General features: G+C 44.0%; 1 protein-coding gene across 4 annotated transcripts in view; it reads right to left on the bottom strand.

Annotated features, from left to right (window-relative positions):
* Nucleotides 1-10,243, bottom strand: part of LOC129383187 (uncharacterized) — a 39,166-nt gene extending 28,923 nt beyond the window's left edge. The window contains exons 1-6 of one of the 4 annotated variants that reach the window (XM_055067510.2): nt 9,928-10,162; nt 8,488-8,591; nt 5,723-5,761; nt 3,376-3,399; nt 2,760-2,780; nt 158-281 (exon numbers count right to left, since the gene is read on the bottom strand). In XM_055067510.2, the coding sequence (XP_054923485.2) occupies nt 243-281; nt 2,760-2,780; nt 3,376-3,399; nt 5,723-5,761; nt 8,488-8,591; nt 9,928-10,009 (309 nt within the window). In that variant the 5' untranslated portion in view covers nt 10,010-10,162 and the 3' untranslated portion in view covers nt 158-242. Of the gene's footprint in view, nt 1-157; nt 282-2,759; nt 2,781-3,375; nt 3,400-3,623; nt 3,960-5,722; nt 5,762-8,487; nt 8,592-9,927 lie in introns of those variants that run through there. The other 3 variants (XM_072287248.1, XM_072287246.1, XM_072287247.1) reach the window with 3 other exon arrangements.
* Between the last annotated feature and the right edge of the window lie 5,795 nt (nt 10,244-16,038).

The raw sequence follows: 16,038 nt of genomic DNA on the forward strand, positions 1-16,038 counted from the left end.
AAGTGTCTGATCTCAATGGCCCTCGATCATAAGGTGGATGCTAGCGCCGAAGATTACAGCCACAATTTCTCAGGAAGAGCAGCACAGGAAAAGCGGTTGAAGACGATGTGTGGCTTGCTTCTCGTGCACGCCGTCACCGGAAGTAGCCTCGGAATACTTTATTAGACGGAGACCTTTATTCGTGGCTAAAAGTGGAAAGCCGTGCGCCGCTCGAAATTACGCAACTCGTGCGGCAGGTGCTACTACGTGCCGGAACTTCTCATCACACCGTTCAGGCAATTCTGTGAGGTCGTAATAAGAAAAGAAAATTAGAAAAGAAGTTTGGCGATATAATCATCATCATCAGCCTTTCGTTTTTGTCCACTATAAGACGGAGGTCTCTCCCTGGGATCTCCGATCACCCTTTCTTTCGAAATGGGTTAACACGAAAGGGTGTTAACAGAGGGGCTCGACTTTTTATTAATCATATCAAGAGAAGCCAACAAACATAAACCAAGGACAAAATAGGGGGAAAAGAGTGCCGTTGGTGTCTTCGTTTGTTGGATTCTCATGACATGTACGCAATGTTTGTTTTGACATGAGTTCCTTCTGGACAGTTAGGGAGTGCACTGAAGACACAAAACGAGTATTCTCGGAAGTACGAGGGTTGGTTTCATTCCATTTCGTTTACTTCATTTATTTTACCCTCAAGGTAAATAAATATGTACGTTAGAGAGGGTAAGGGCAATTATGCAGACTACAATGAGCAGAACAATATTCAGAAATATACACCGTGACGAAAATTGTCTGAATGGTACGCATACACACATAAACACAGAGATTATAGCAAATATATTTTGGACTAACACAAAGAAAAGAAACACTGCAAAGCTAATAAACTACACGGCAATGAAGTAGGTTGCTTATCTCTTGTTTAAAGAAAGAAAAGCATCTGTGATGTCAACACAAGACGATGCTAGGTTATTCCAATATTTGCTGGTTCTAGGACGAAATAACTGTTGTAAGGCAATTGTGTTACAGTGTGGAATGCTAACTTATGACGATTATCGAGACAATGGGAGATGAAAAGTGCACGTCGGATCTACGAGGAACAAAGTGTATGTTCTTGGTGATACATCCTGTAAGACAGGTTGGGACGAGAGTGTTTACGGCGCATAGAAAGTGATGGTAAGTTTAAAGAGTTCTTCATTCTCGTCACACTTGATGTTCTTTGTAGTTGTTCAGACTAAAGTGGACTGAGTGGATCTGCACTGCTTCTAGCTTATGTATTAGTGTATCGTAATGCAGATTGCAAACTCAAGATGCATATTCGAGTTGGAGTGGAATGTATGTGGTATAGATTAGCAGGTTTAATGACGTAGCCGCAAGGTCAAGATTTCTACGGAAATACTCTAATGTTTTGCTAGCTTTAGATTTTATATGATCGATGTGATTCCTCTAAGTAAGGTTGTGAGTGACATGTATACCTAGGTACCGGTGACATGGTACCGGTGAGATGACACATATTCAAAGGGACTGTTATTAAGGTAATATGTATAACAGGCAGTATTCATACGTGAAATTCGCATTCAGTTACATTTCTTAATATTTCGCTCCGTATACCAAGTAGAACACCAGTTAAGAATGCTGTTCAGGTCTAACTATGGTATAGATACATCGAAATCGTTAGTAACTTAGCGGAAAATTACAGCCATCCATGAAAAGACCAATTCTTGAATTGTTGTTATCAGACAAATATACAATAAATGTATATTTAGCTATATAGCAAATAACAGTGGACAGAATACGGATCCTTGAGTAATATCACAGTCTACTGTCGCCTCAAGAGAATTAGATTCATTAGCAATAACAAATTGTGTGCGGGAAATAAGAAATTAGGGTATCCAGTCAAGCACCATGGGCTCGATGTTCAAGTTGGTTCATTTATGTAGAAGTAGCATGGGATGAACTTTACAATATACTTTATGACGAACTTTATAATATGCCGATAAGGTATCTCGAGAGTGGCATTCAGAGAGAACCTTTGGCTGAAGCAGTGCTTGTATACAATATACACGCCGAATGTAGAGATATGCCCTTATCAGATGACCGCTTAACTGATTTGAATGAGAATTAGGTGATCTAAAAGAAGAAGACAAATTGTAGTTAATCTTCAAAGCAGAATTTTGCTTCTCCAAAATACCCTCATTATTGGGTCCGCATCAGCTTCAAAGATGCGCAGAAAGTTTTCGCCCAAGTCAACTTAGCTCGGAAAGCTTTCGCTGGCTCTTCTGTTTCCTTTTTCAAGATCGATTGAAATTTCCGCTTTTCATTTACTCTTGCGTACCCAGTAGCTTAATTTAAGAAGTTCGTTGCTCCAGCCCATACAATATTGTACAGCTCATTTCTGATTACATGTCATATTGGATCCTAAATATGAATTTGCTTAACAGTCATCTGCCGACACAATATTGTGCCATTAGCCGAATACAGACGTCCGAACAGCTGTTTAGTTGTAGTCTCCACTCTGTCCCGTATGAGCCGTATTATATTGTCAAACGAAACGAAATTCAGGAATGCTAGAATTAAAGAGGTATTACAAATCAAGCGGTAAATATGTCAATATTCTTTATTTAATTTGTGAACATCTGTTCAGTTGGTCCTCGTGACTTCGTGCAGTTAGTATTTCTACTTGATTACAAGGCCTGTTCTAAAGTGCGTGCTGTCAGTAAGACAGATTTCACTGTATTCGCAATATACAAGTGAACTGGATGACTTACCAATACCGTCGAATTTAACCCCTGAAAAAAAAAGTAAGAAGCTTAAATGTGGCAAGTCAGTTCTGCGGAATCCCGCAAAGTATAGAAGTAGTATCATGAAAGTGAAAAACTATCATCCGCCCGAATGTAGCATGAAGCTACAAAGGAAACCCATGCGGGTTTTTTAGAAATAACGCTTCGCAGTTCAGGAAAATTTGGTCTTGGTCCGGGATTCGAACCCAGGACCAACACCTTTCCGCGACGGTCACTCTACCTTCTCTGCTATAAGCAATCTTACTTTACAAATGCAGTACGAAATAAGGTTCCGCGCACATTCTTAATCGCTGAGTATTGTTGCATTTAAAATGATAACGCAATAATTCGGTGAACATGAACAAGTTGCTATGTCGCAAAGCCGTTTGAATTCGCGAGGACGAGCTTAGGCAAATCCATGTAGAGTCCATCATATTCCCCATGCTTGCAGCTCCCGCAGGTGCAAGCGCCAGAGTTAGACCTCAAGCAATTTTTGTAGAAAAATCTACATGCCCTCGAACCCTCGGCTTTAAAACGTGCGACTGTAGACATGACGACTATTACTGACTATATTAACGACCACGCCTTTCGCTTGTGCACTCACCGCTTCACGTCCCACGCACTGGACCTTGTTGGGAAACAAGAAATTAACCACTCATGAGGATCTTCGATATGAAGAAGCAAATGGCACGGATTATGCACTTGTTATTATTCAAAACGACTTCTAACGGTAGATAGCGGTGACATATAGGGGTAACGCATAACAGTGATATCGAACATCTGTTAATTCTTTAATGTTCCTGTGAACTCCGAGACGCTGTCACCGGTATACCTCGTAGTTAGACTAACTCGTAAAGCTCTCATCATCGTTTATTTACGTATTAAATCACAGGACAAATTTCAATATTGTTTTTCTTTTTTCTGAGACTGAGAGAAAGAGAGAGAGATAAAAATAAATCTTAATTTGATGGGGCATGGAGAGAGGTTGATCTCCGTGGTGGGTGGAGCCCTCAGTCCAGGGCACCAGGGTCGGTGGCAGCACTTTCGGCTCTGGTGATCAGCTTTCGTTGATCCTCCAATGCAGAGCTGGTCAGTATCATCTCCCACTGCTCGTGCGTTGCGTTTCGGGTGGGGGGCTATTAGGGATTTTTCGGCAGACCCATGTGGTATGGTATAAAGTAGCTCGCTCTGTACAGAAAGGACAAAGGGGCTGATAAAGGGTGTGGTACATTGCGTGGAGGAGCGTGAGGTCAGGATAGGTGTCGATTTAGACTGCCTCCAGGCTGTAACTTTAGCTCTGGTGAAGGATGGGTGCCGTGGCGGCACCGTTCTTCTCGAAAGGCCATAGTGTTAAAGTATTTCATAACTGTGTAGGGCTTGTGGAATGGGGTCCTCTGCTGTCTCCTTCAGTGCCCGGTGGTTTCCGCAGACGGCTTCGTGTCACGATGTCCAGATTATCGAGGTGCGGGGTATTTTGTTGAGGTGGTTGAGGATATCGCATGCTACTTTATGCAGACGGCCATTCGCGTAGGCTCGACAGGCTGATTAACAATAAGTAAGAACATATATTTCCTCATCCTGCCTCGATGCCGAGACGGCGAAGGCAATGGCAGCCTCTTCTACTGCGGCGACGTTGTGCATACGAAGAGAGGCGGATGTCAGTTCCTCCTGTCTGTGTCCTGCCAGAATTATTACAATGCACTCCCCATTCGGGTACTTGGCCGCATCTGTCCAGCGAGTAATGGAGAGAGTGACGATCACTCCAGAGGATTTTAGCTCTATTTGCCCAGACTGTGGGGCTGTTAGCAATCTCGCACACATGCTCTGGCGATGCCCCTCGTTACAGGGACCCAATCGCATCACAGAAGAAGAATGGAGCTCTGCCATCCGGAGCTCAGAACTTTCACGTCAAACTTGGGCTGTCCAGAGAGCCCATGATGCGGCGGTTAGGCTCGGCCTACCAGTCCCCACGTGGGAGCGGCCCGCAGCTCTGCGCTAGGGCAAAGCTTCTCAGGACCTTGTTTTTAAAGGACGGACGGACGGACGGACGTCCGTCCGTCCTTTAATTACAAGGTCCTGAGAAGCTTTGCCCTAGCGCAGAGCTGCGGGCCGCTCCCACGTGGGGACTGGCCCAAGTTTGACGTGAAAGTTCTGAGCTCCGGATGGCAGAGCTCCATTCTTCTTCTGTGATGCGATTGCGTCCCTGTAACGAGGGGCATCGCCAGAGCATGTGTGCGAGATTGCTAACAGCCCCACAGTCTGGGCAAGTAGAGCTAAAATCCTCTGGATTTAATCCTTCGATTTTACAAGGAGGCAGACTGCGCAGGTCGAAGCAACGTAGAATGCGGCAATACGCGTAGTCACCGCTCTTCCCCGACACACAAAGATGGAATATTTATGTCGCCACGCGTGAGGCCAACTATTGAAGCGACACGTCCCACCCTGGGAAGATGAAAATAACTTCCTGTTGTCTAGCTGGTAACACAGCTTAGATAATTAAAAGAGTGCAAAGAGGCCCTGTGAGCGCAGTGTGTGATTTTTCTTTTTTATTTCTTTTCTTTTTTATATATAAAGTCGTAAGGGTCATGATGCTAAAGAGCTAAAAACTCACACGCATGCACCTGCACTGAAAAAGAAAAGATCCGAAAAGCTAAGAATTTTGCATGAGCAAATGACGTTCGATAATTGCATGTATTCAGCCCTATCATCATGGAATGAATTTAACGAGAGTGATCAATCAGTTGAACGCGTATTAGGGGCGCCGGTCGAATTATTAAAAACCGAGCATCGGTTTGGAGGTGCCATGCAATGATTCCGCTTCTCCGACGCAGATCAGTTTGAGCACTTCGATGTTTTTTTTTTTTTTTTGTTATTGTTCTTTTTATGTGTCCTCTACTGCACGCGGAGACAACCAAGTCCGTAGCAGGGAAAGCAGGGAAGGCTGAACTTACCATTTGATCCATAGGTTGCGATTTACAGCTCTGGAACGCCTTGTAAAAATAGAGAGAAACGCGCTTCAATCAGTCAGTCAAATTAATCTGTACTGTAAATACAATAGTAGTGACACATAAGACAAAATGCACACGAAGGTCCCAAGGTTACAAAACGCAGCCGGTACTTGTTATCACTAGAGAAACTTGCGTGCGAACGTCAAACAAAGCGAGCGCAGCAGACCTGCTGGGGTTCTCGCACCTGTGCATTTGGTATGCCTTTCGGGTGCCGGTTAATTAATGCAGGCTGTCCCTTCACATTAGCGTGGTGACAAGTGTCGCATTGTCGCAAAGGCAAAATTATGTGAATGTCAACCACGCGGTGGCATATCTATATAATCTCCCTTCTCCACCAATACCTTGAGCCTCCGCTTGCTTATCTCTACCTTTTGTACGAGCAATGGTACAGGTCATATAAAAATGATTTTACAGGCTAGGGTCCCATATAGTCGGAAGACTAGGGAGACCCATGAAGAAAATACAAGAATTAAAAATACATGGGTGAGTGACAGTAAAACAAAAGTAAAGACTTTTTGTGCATTACTCTCCATGCGATGGCTTCTAAGTTTCAGTGCTTCTCAATTGTGCCTATCCTCGCGCTTGCGTCTCCCACTTTGGTCTAAAGGGAGTTACACTTCATTAGAACACATTTCATCGTTTTTCTGGGTTGCATTCACCAGCAGCGCAGAACATCATCTAGTCGGTGACAACCTAGGAATAAAAAGTTGTACGTACGCTGTTGAACTCAAGCATTATTTTCATAGATGCGCAAGTCAATTAGGTTCGCTTATTTTCGTGACGTCAAGAAATTTTGCGTGTTTAAAACGGCTGCCTTCTCCGCGCAGATCTGTCTTTGTGGCACTGGTTTTAGGATGAGACCTGAACGTCTTGACAAACTTTATGGGTGATTCTATAGTCGAGGACAACTTTCTGAGGCTATGAAGGAAAATTACGGAGGCAAAGCGCGCACGAGTGAGAGCGCTTCTAAAATGAGTCCCGCGTTTTAAACCGCATTAGTTTAGGCTGAGAAAGACAGAACATAAACACCTTATCACCAGCAATTAAATAAGACAGAACAAAACGCTGAGTGTAAATGTTTACTTATTTTGCGGCTCTTCCCTTTCGCGTCTGGGGAAATGCGAAACCATCGCACGTGGAAGCTGCGTCGAATCAGCGCCTGTTCCGAGCAACCAAAAGCACTGTCAAACGCTGCCAGACTACTTGGCGTGGTAACACGTGTGCAGCAGCCACGCGCCCGTAGCTTTCCCTTCATAGCCACAGAAAGTTGTCCGCGAGTATAGCATCGTTGCTCAAAAAACGGTAAGATTTTGCATTGAAACAACGAGCGTTCATTTCCCTCTGAGAGGACTCTAGCTGCCTCGGCTATCCTTCAGAGGTGAAGGGCGGGTGTCGCTTGTATTGAATTCTTAGGCTATTACCAACTATACTCTCTCTCTCTCTCTCTCTCTCTCTATATATATATATATATATATATATATATATATATATATATATATATATATATATATATATATATATATATATATATATATATATATATATATATATATATCTTCTTTGCAAACCTTTAAACACCGATGCCATTAAAGACAAGCGCAATTAGGTGCGCTCTCTCTCTCTCTTTCTCTCAACGTTAGTGCGCGCGCGCGCGTGTGTGCGTGTGCGCGTGTGCGCGTGCGTGTGCGTGTGCGTGTGCGTGTGCGTGTGTGTTATGTCCTTTAAATTTCTATGACCTTCAGTACATGTTCCTTGATAGTGAGCAAATCTGTTTGCGTTGGTCAGCCTTTACGAAAACCAAATTGAGCTTCACATATTATGCAATTTGTTTCGAAAAGAAGAGAATATAAGCGCAAGAAAAAAAATTATATGTTCTAATAGGTTGGAAAATACAATAATTGAGGTTAACCTGTAATTTGGCACACTGTTTCTTTCATCTCCATTAAGAAGTATAGTTACCCTAGTCCTTTTCATTCGCTCCGGAAACACCCCATACTGAAGAATGGAATTGAAGATATGTGTTAATACTGGAGTGATGCATTCTAAAACGCACTTTACAGGGTTTCCCGGTATGTCTCCAATGACGAGCGCTTTGCTGTTTTTGACATTCATAAGGCGCTTTATATTTCTGATTCATGAGTTGGATTAAGAAATAAATTGCCAGAAATGTAGCGAAACGAGCATATAGGCGGGATGGCTGGCTGTCCTTGCAGTGGCACATCACTATTTGCAAAATGCTCATCGGAATGGTCAGCGAGCGCTCTACATAAATTTTTGCGTGGTATCGTAAGTATTCTTAATAGTGAGGGAACAAGTTTTGTGCGCGCCGAAGAACCTCGTTGATAATGCTACGCAAGCAATCAGGACGCTTACTCGTGACTTCTGCAAACAATTTCTCATTATAGGCCATTCGTGAGCTGAAAGTAGCGAAAGCACAGCGTTAAGAAAAGGAAATGCCCGCAATGTAGATGATGATTATTGACGACAGAGAAGTCGCAAGTGGTGTATAAAGTAATTGTTTTTTTTTTTTATTTTAGAAAGTGTTAGACGAGCGCAACTCCTCCTATGTCGCCGTTCAAGTGGAATGTGCGCGCTGCCATGGCAGCACAAAAAGTGTGTGCGACGTCTCAGCTCCTAGCTCAAAGGCCTTCTGTTGCCTATAGTGGTGTTGTGTGGGCACGGTGTCTGGCACGCAATGCGGGGCTCACCTTCATAAGCTTCCCCGGGTTCATGCCATCGCCCTTCGTTTGCATCATTTTGGTTAGGTCCACGTTGCCGAAGCAGGACATGGCTTTCTTGATCATGCCAAACCCTTCAATAAAGAGAAAAGCACCACCTGTTGAGCTTCAGGTAATCACCATGAGAACTGGCTCTGGCACTGCTGCGTTGGCGTTGTTGTCACGATCAGCCAATCGGCGTGACTGATCGCGCAAAAGAACTAATTGAAAGTGGATTATTAGAAGATAAGTGATCCGCCGCTTTATGAACGTTCATTCATTCCGGAAAGCTGTAGACACCTGGATTCATTTTTATTTCTTTATCGCAGGGTTGGCCGTTTGCCATACGTGATACTACGGTTGAATGAATGCGCGCAAACTGCCTTAGTGAAAAAGGTATCTATGGGAGCCCTACGAGCCCTGTGGAACTTGTCCTCCGTGATTAACTCATCGTAGTCTGTGGGCTGGTCTGTACGTGTCCCAAGCACTGTCTTTTTTGTGTCCTTTGTCCCTCGACATAACCACGTCCAATGACAAGTATCCGCTGCTGGCAAACGTGAGGGCAGAACACTCTGGGCACTTCACACGGTCTTCAGGTGCTGGGCCCCGGGCCTGGGTTTCGAAACAGGAAATGGCCGCGCCAGCCTGAAGACTCCTTAGAGAAACTTGCTCAAGCCGAGTTAGACTACTTGGATTCCGTTGCTGAAGCATATTCCTTAAAACCCGCCACGTATCCACGAGGAGATAGGGCACATGACGACAAGTGAACAATGACAACAAACGATATTCACTCACTCTAATTGCTTTCCGATTACGCCTTCTGTTTCTAGCAACGCCTGCCTCTTTGGGCAATATATCCGATGTTGAATAATTGCGCAATATGCCTAAGGATATTACTAACAAGTCTCCTTCCACTAAAAAATTAGGGGTGTTCGAATAATATGAATTTCGAACCGAATCAAATACGAATACTCGAGGAAATTTACCTCCGAATATGGAATCGAATATTTGCTTATTTCTAAGCAAAGCGAAATGCAATGTCTGCGTGCGCAATGCTTGCTAAAACAAAATTAGGCTTATTTACATTCTCTGTTACACGCTTATAATGCGATTCACAACAGAACATCCGTTCAAATGAGGAGCTTGCGAGACAGAGCAGCTTTCAGTTATATGCTTTCTGTTATCGGCGCTCCTGGAGCACAATCAGTGGGAATCGTCATCGTCTGCAACAAGCTCTCCCGCCCGAGACCCCAAGAAGTGTTGCTATTCCTAAATATTCGAATAGGAACGAACATTCGACAGTTTTGAACATAGCAGATTCTCGACTGAAATACGAATCGAACAACTATCCGGTCCCTATTCGAACATTTCGAATGTTCGTCGCTCACCTACACTAAACAAAGATCACCTGGTGTATGGTGCGCACGGTACCTTTTTCCATGTCCATTTGGCCATAGTTGCATGTGACGCAGGCCAGAAGCAAAACGGTGGTTCCGAGGGCAGAGATCTTCATGGCGTGTATTCTCGGTCGAAGACTGTCCGTGCTTTCCTCCCGCGCGCCGTCACAGTGGCGTTCGGCCCTTTAAGAGGTCCGCGGACCTCCAGAGGCGTGTCCGCGACGAGAGGCGTCGCTCTCGTCGCCTCCCCTGCTTCTGGAATGCGCGCCTGAACCGACTGCGTCAAGTTGCCGGTTCGCGTGATCACTGCCGCGTCGAGAGCGAAGTCCTTGTCGAATCAGGTTAACAATTCAAAGATCCGATGGCGTGCGCGACTTCGGCCGCGCTTACTTCTGCACTGCTGCGGCCGGACTCTGATACAACACGTTGTTGGCGCCTTGAACGGCCGAATTTCCGGCTTCAAATAGAAGTGCGAGGCAAAGCGGCACTCGGTGACGTAGCCACACCTTGCACGCGATTGAACTCTTTTCTCACCGTGGAAAAAAGAAATATGGCCCTGCTTGAATTATTCAGGGATGGTTTTTAAAGCTTTTCTTTAATATATGATGATGGTTACAAAATATAAAGAGATAAAGAAATTTGCTTTCCAAATATACACCTTCAAGGGGGGTATGGTAGCGCGATTCAAAGACGGGACAAAAGAAGACACAAAGGGACACACACAGCGCTAACTTCCAACACTGTTTATTATCGAAAACCAGGTCGTACATATACACTCAGACAACATGAGTAGCAGCCACGTGAACAGATTAACAATCAGAGCGATACATTTTGTGATATGTTAAGCCATGCGCAAAAATTTCAGTTCTTTTTCAGAGAGAACCAATGATGGTTTGCTGATACATGAATCCCCTAGGGCATCAATCTGCTCGGCTTCTACTATAAGTCTAGTGAGTTCGCACTTATTTCTACCGGTAATGATAGTTGATACGAAGAGAGGGGAGCACTTATGTTGCTTACAATGGAGGGAGAGAAACCCATCTGATACAAGTTTGTCGACTTTATTTTTGTGTTCGCGCAGTCTATCATTAATGCATCTGCCCGACTGTCCGACGTAATACTTCCCACACGATAAGGGTATACGATATATAATTGAAGTCTTACATTCTCTAAACTTCTTCCCGTGTTTAACTTGGCAGCTAGGGGCACTTTCTTTCTTTTCTGGTCTTGTTTTCCTGCACAGGCTGATTAGTTTGTTGGGTGCTGAAAAAGCCACATCAGTGTTACCTCGGCGGGCAATTTTCTTTAGGTTGTGCGACAACCGGTGGATGTAAGGTATCACTGTTGGTCTTCTTTTCTCTCGGTTACTATTTCCTTCCGCTCGTTCAGCAGTCCCTGATTGCTGCACTTCCATCTGTATTCCCTCTGCAACTGATGCCAGTACATGATTGGGATAACCTGCTTCATGTAGCCGCATGGCCTGTTGTGTGAATGCTTTGTCAGTGCAATGATGGCATGATTTAGTAAGTGCGTTAGTGAAACACATTTTCGCGATTCCTCTTTTTACCAGTTTGGAATGGGCTGAATGATATGACAACAACGGTTTATTTGTCCTGGGACTGTAACACCAGCAAGTTAGATCATCACCGAAGGTAAATTTAACATCCAGAAATTTGATCTTTTGATCAATAGGCACTTCGAACGTAAATTCTAGGGGACAAAGGCACTCGCGTATAATATTACTAATAGCTGAACACTCAGTGTCAAAGCTGTCTAGCTTAACATTGACAAACACCAAAAAATCATCAACAAATCGAAATATTTTAACAATTTTTGTATCATTGATGCGTGAGCACAGGTCTCTGTCTAGCTTGGCTAAGTACAGGTTGCTTAAAACAGGCGCTAAGCAGGATCCTATACAGACCCCTTGTTTCTGAAGGTACGCAATGTCATTTCTTTGCAAAAATGTTGACTTCATGTACAAGTCTAAAAGTTCTAAAAGTCTAAAAGTTCTAAAGTCGACAAACTTGTATCAGATGGGTTTCTCTCCCTCCATTGTAAGCAACATAAGTGCTCCCCTCTCTTCGAATCAACTATCATTACCGGTAGAAATAAGTGCGAACTCACTAGACTTATAATAGAAGCCGAGCAGATTGATGCCCTAGGGGATTCATGTATCAGCAAACCATCATTGGCTCTCTCTGAAAAAGAACTGAAATTTTTGCGCATGGCTTAACATATCACAAAATGTATCGCTCTGATTGTTAATCTGTTCACGTGGCTGTTACTCATGTTGTCTGAGTGTATATGTACGACCTGGTTTTCGATAATAAACAGTGTTGGAAGTTAGCGCTGTGTGTGTCCCTTTGTGTCTTCTTTTGTCCCGTCTTTGTATCGCGCTACCATACCCCCCTTGAACATGCATTACCAACAAGCCCACATTGCAACCCAAATATACAGCACTAAAAGACACCTGTAAGGTCGTATTGTGCAATAGAATTGTGAAATAGGAAGTTTACGGAAAAGTCCAGGAATTAAATATTTGGTTTCACTCTGATAACATAGAAAGAAAATAAGGAAAAGATATTCTGAAATATAGAAAATGATTTTCACTTCAATTACTCAAAGTAAATGGAAGTTTCAATGCTTTAACCCAAGCTACAAAAGAAAAACTAGATAGATAATATTATACTAACTTATACTCACTATTAGATACTAACTAGATAATACAATATTTCGAAATGCAAAAGGCGCGCAGTAAATACATATTGCGCAAGATAAGAACAGCAAAATTGAAGTACACCTCTCCAACAGTTGCAGCATAAGAACGATTGTTTACGGCAAAAATACAAATATTTGCAACAAAAAAAATGCAATACGATAGCGCACGAGCGCAGCCACGTTGTTTTATTGCATATTTCGCGGGCTTTCACTAAACGCCGAAAAGATTCACCACGCAGCATGCACGTTGCCTCACAAAATTAGATCGGTCGTTTTTGAACCCCACACAACGCAGCAAAACGCACTTGGCCCTAAACGTAATATTACAAACTTTTGCATAATCCATCTTAGTTAATTAACTAATTAAGCGGAATATAAAGAAAGTACTTTAGGGAGCGCCCCATGACGGCAAACGATATGCCACAGGTTTCATTCAGCTGCGGTTAACCACTCTTCTTAAATCATTGGCACAAGTCACGTGAAACGCCATGTATATAGCGTTAGCTGCTACTATAAACGGACTGAAAAATGCCGCCCAATCCAGAAGGCAGTGCGGCCTATACACAGCGTGTGAAAGCACTGGTTGTCAAGAGGGAAAAATGAAACAAACTGGCATGCTCTCGCTTTAATAAGCAGCCCATTAGGTTCAACACATGCAATGCCTAGTTCGTTGTGCGGACGTTATTTTACGTGAGTGATTTTCGTGGTGTGAGCATTTTACTTCAGCAAGTTTCGCATATTCGATATAGAAAGTAGTTCGCTTCATCCGAGTTAGTTGCATTCGGGTTTGGATGTAATAACATTCTTCAAGCAACGAGCTTGTGATTTCGCCTTCTGATCAGGAAGGCGGGTTTGTGAAGCGCGAAGGACTGTTTAACGAAAAGGCGAAGGTAGCGGTTCATATTTGACAAGCAGCCGCGCTAAATGGGCGAGGACTTGTGAAATACGAACGTCCCTCAACTCGTCCAAGTTTCCCTACTATAGCAGCTAGGGGTGCATTCAATCAAGAAGATCGCTGTAAAAATGTGGTCCAAGTTCACTGGCCTTTGTAAAAGTTTGGACTTGACCGCTCCCGCGAAAGAAGTTCGAAACAGCAAAGAAAACAATTTTAATGTGTTCTTCAGCACTAAAGCTCACGGGCCAGATATTCCTTTCAAAACTATTGTAAGCCGGCGTGGTGCCGCGGCAGCAATATCTCAACCTGCTCCTGTAAAGATGGTTTGAAAAGGTCGAGGTGGGCAGTCCATTTCACTTCTAGAATTCATTGGAGATTGTGCGATTTCATGATTAACTACAATGACGCAATTATGGTTTCTGTTGAGCTATTGAACAAACAGAGTGAAATTACATCCCCTGGAATGATTTTAGCAGCTTTTAACAATAAAAGTCAAGACCCCGTTTTACTCACGAACACCCTGAAGTCACAGACTTGAGATTTAAAGCTTACTTTCGGTGGGAGTCCCGTTTACTCGGCGTGTCAGTCACGTACCTAGAATCAACTATTCCCTTTTGACTTCGTGCGCTAAGCTGGTGGAAAGAGCAGTAGCCACACTTTGCTTGGAATCGGTTCTCGGCAAATAGGGCTCCCACCTAATAAAGTCTAGCTTCTGCAAGCAGGTAGGCGGCCTATTGCCCGCTGGCTTTCCTTTGACGGTCTTGAATACTGTAGCACAGAGAATATTGCAAAAAAAAAATAAAGCATGGGACACGAAATGAAAAGGCTGACGCACAACATCCGAAGTTGAGGTCGGAGGTATAGTACCACATCTGCACGAGGTACCTTGTGTGCCATATGTCACACAACCATAACCGACATGGCGTGTAAACATGGCAGCTTTTTTTTAAGCGACGCTTTCTTTGCCTCTTCTACTTTCCCGCGGCCCCTGACTGCTGCTGATGTCTTGCTGCTGACTTGCAGAATGCGAGGGTCATACTGAACGTAATCTGGCCATGGCGCTATGTTCGTCGTACCATTGCCAATCTTGCTCGCTTCGGGCTACAGTCTTAGATGATTGGCTGGTATCGGACATGATGCAAATAAACACAGGATATAGTGCAAATTGATGCGGCTCAAGCCGGATGCGTATACATCATACTGAAAGTAACGTCGTCACCACGCTGCCTTACCATTGTAATGCCTTCAGGCTACTGGTTATAGAGTCTTCGACGACTGGCCGCTACCGGACGTAGTGCAAGGAAACAACGGACATACGGCGAATAAAGGCAGGCACAACTGAAAGCTCGCTCCAGCATATCGAAAATAGGACCGTAAACTACGCGCCCCATTAATTGCTTAACTGAGAATGCTGAGGTACCAAAACAGAGTAGCATGTAGGATACGTTGTGCATAACAGGGATAAAACAAAGGTGCAGAGGAGAGACATAGTCTTCTTTCTTTCGCTCTCAATCTCTATGTATCTATTTCCCGTTTTGTGACGCTGGTGTCTACCGCTTCTCCTAAAAATATGGCGCTTTTTTTTGTTGCTATCAGCTGGATGCTTTGCTATAATTTGCACAGAAACTAACACTAGACAGGCTTCGCTTTCGCCGTATCGGAAATGACATGCGGAAATGGCCCCAGAACAAGCTTCAAGAGTCTTCTCGGATACGTTTATGTGAGAGCTGAAGCCTAATATCGGTCGCCGTCGTACATGTGGTCGATAAATAGCCATTTAATAGCTGCAAAAAATATTGACGTATTTCTACATATAGACAAAACAAAACTTACTCCCACAATAAGTACTCGCCGAAAGCACCATGGAGCTCTCCGTCAAGATTTCTGACGTCATCATTTAGAATGGCCGATCTCCTCATAAATTATATTGGAAACAACACGAAATGACGACTTCGGGCGAATGTTTTCTCTTGTACGAGGGTACATTTCTTGCGCGCCAACTGCTGTATCCTGAAGGGGGGAGAGGACCAGTCAAGCTTTTTATAGAGCTCGACCGTACGAACCGATGATTGGAATCAAGTTTTGTTCTGATCTGCTTATTTTACCATTTTGGGACAGGCGTGTACCATCCCTCGGCACAAAGCACGCCAATCGTGTAACACCCTGAACTCCAACCTCATGAACGGATGCATGTTACCACACGCTCAAACTGCCACCGTCAAGAATCGGAAGGAGGCCTTCGGATGTCCATTAATTCTCTCCTTCTACGAGAGAAAGTAGAGAGTGAATGCTTTATGTGAATGTTAGCTCATGGCTACAGGCCTGGCCGACATGCAACTGCAGATACGCACCACGAACGGTGAAAGACGCACACAGGCGAAGAGCAGTAACGCATGAACTCGAGGCAATCCGCAGAGGTTGTACCCCGCAAGAACACCAGAAACGCCTGGGAAACGTAGTGGCAGCACATCGCCAGGGCGAGAGAAGCTCACGCAAATAGGATGCGTTAATTCTCGAAATGTTCATAAA

Source organism: Dermacentor andersoni, chromosome 3 (assembly GCF_023375885.2).
Source record: "Dermacentor andersoni chromosome 3, qqDerAnde1_hic_scaffold, whole genome shotgun sequence".
NCBI classification, from domain to species: domain Eukaryota; kingdom Metazoa; phylum Arthropoda; class Arachnida; order Ixodida; family Ixodidae; genus Dermacentor; species Dermacentor andersoni.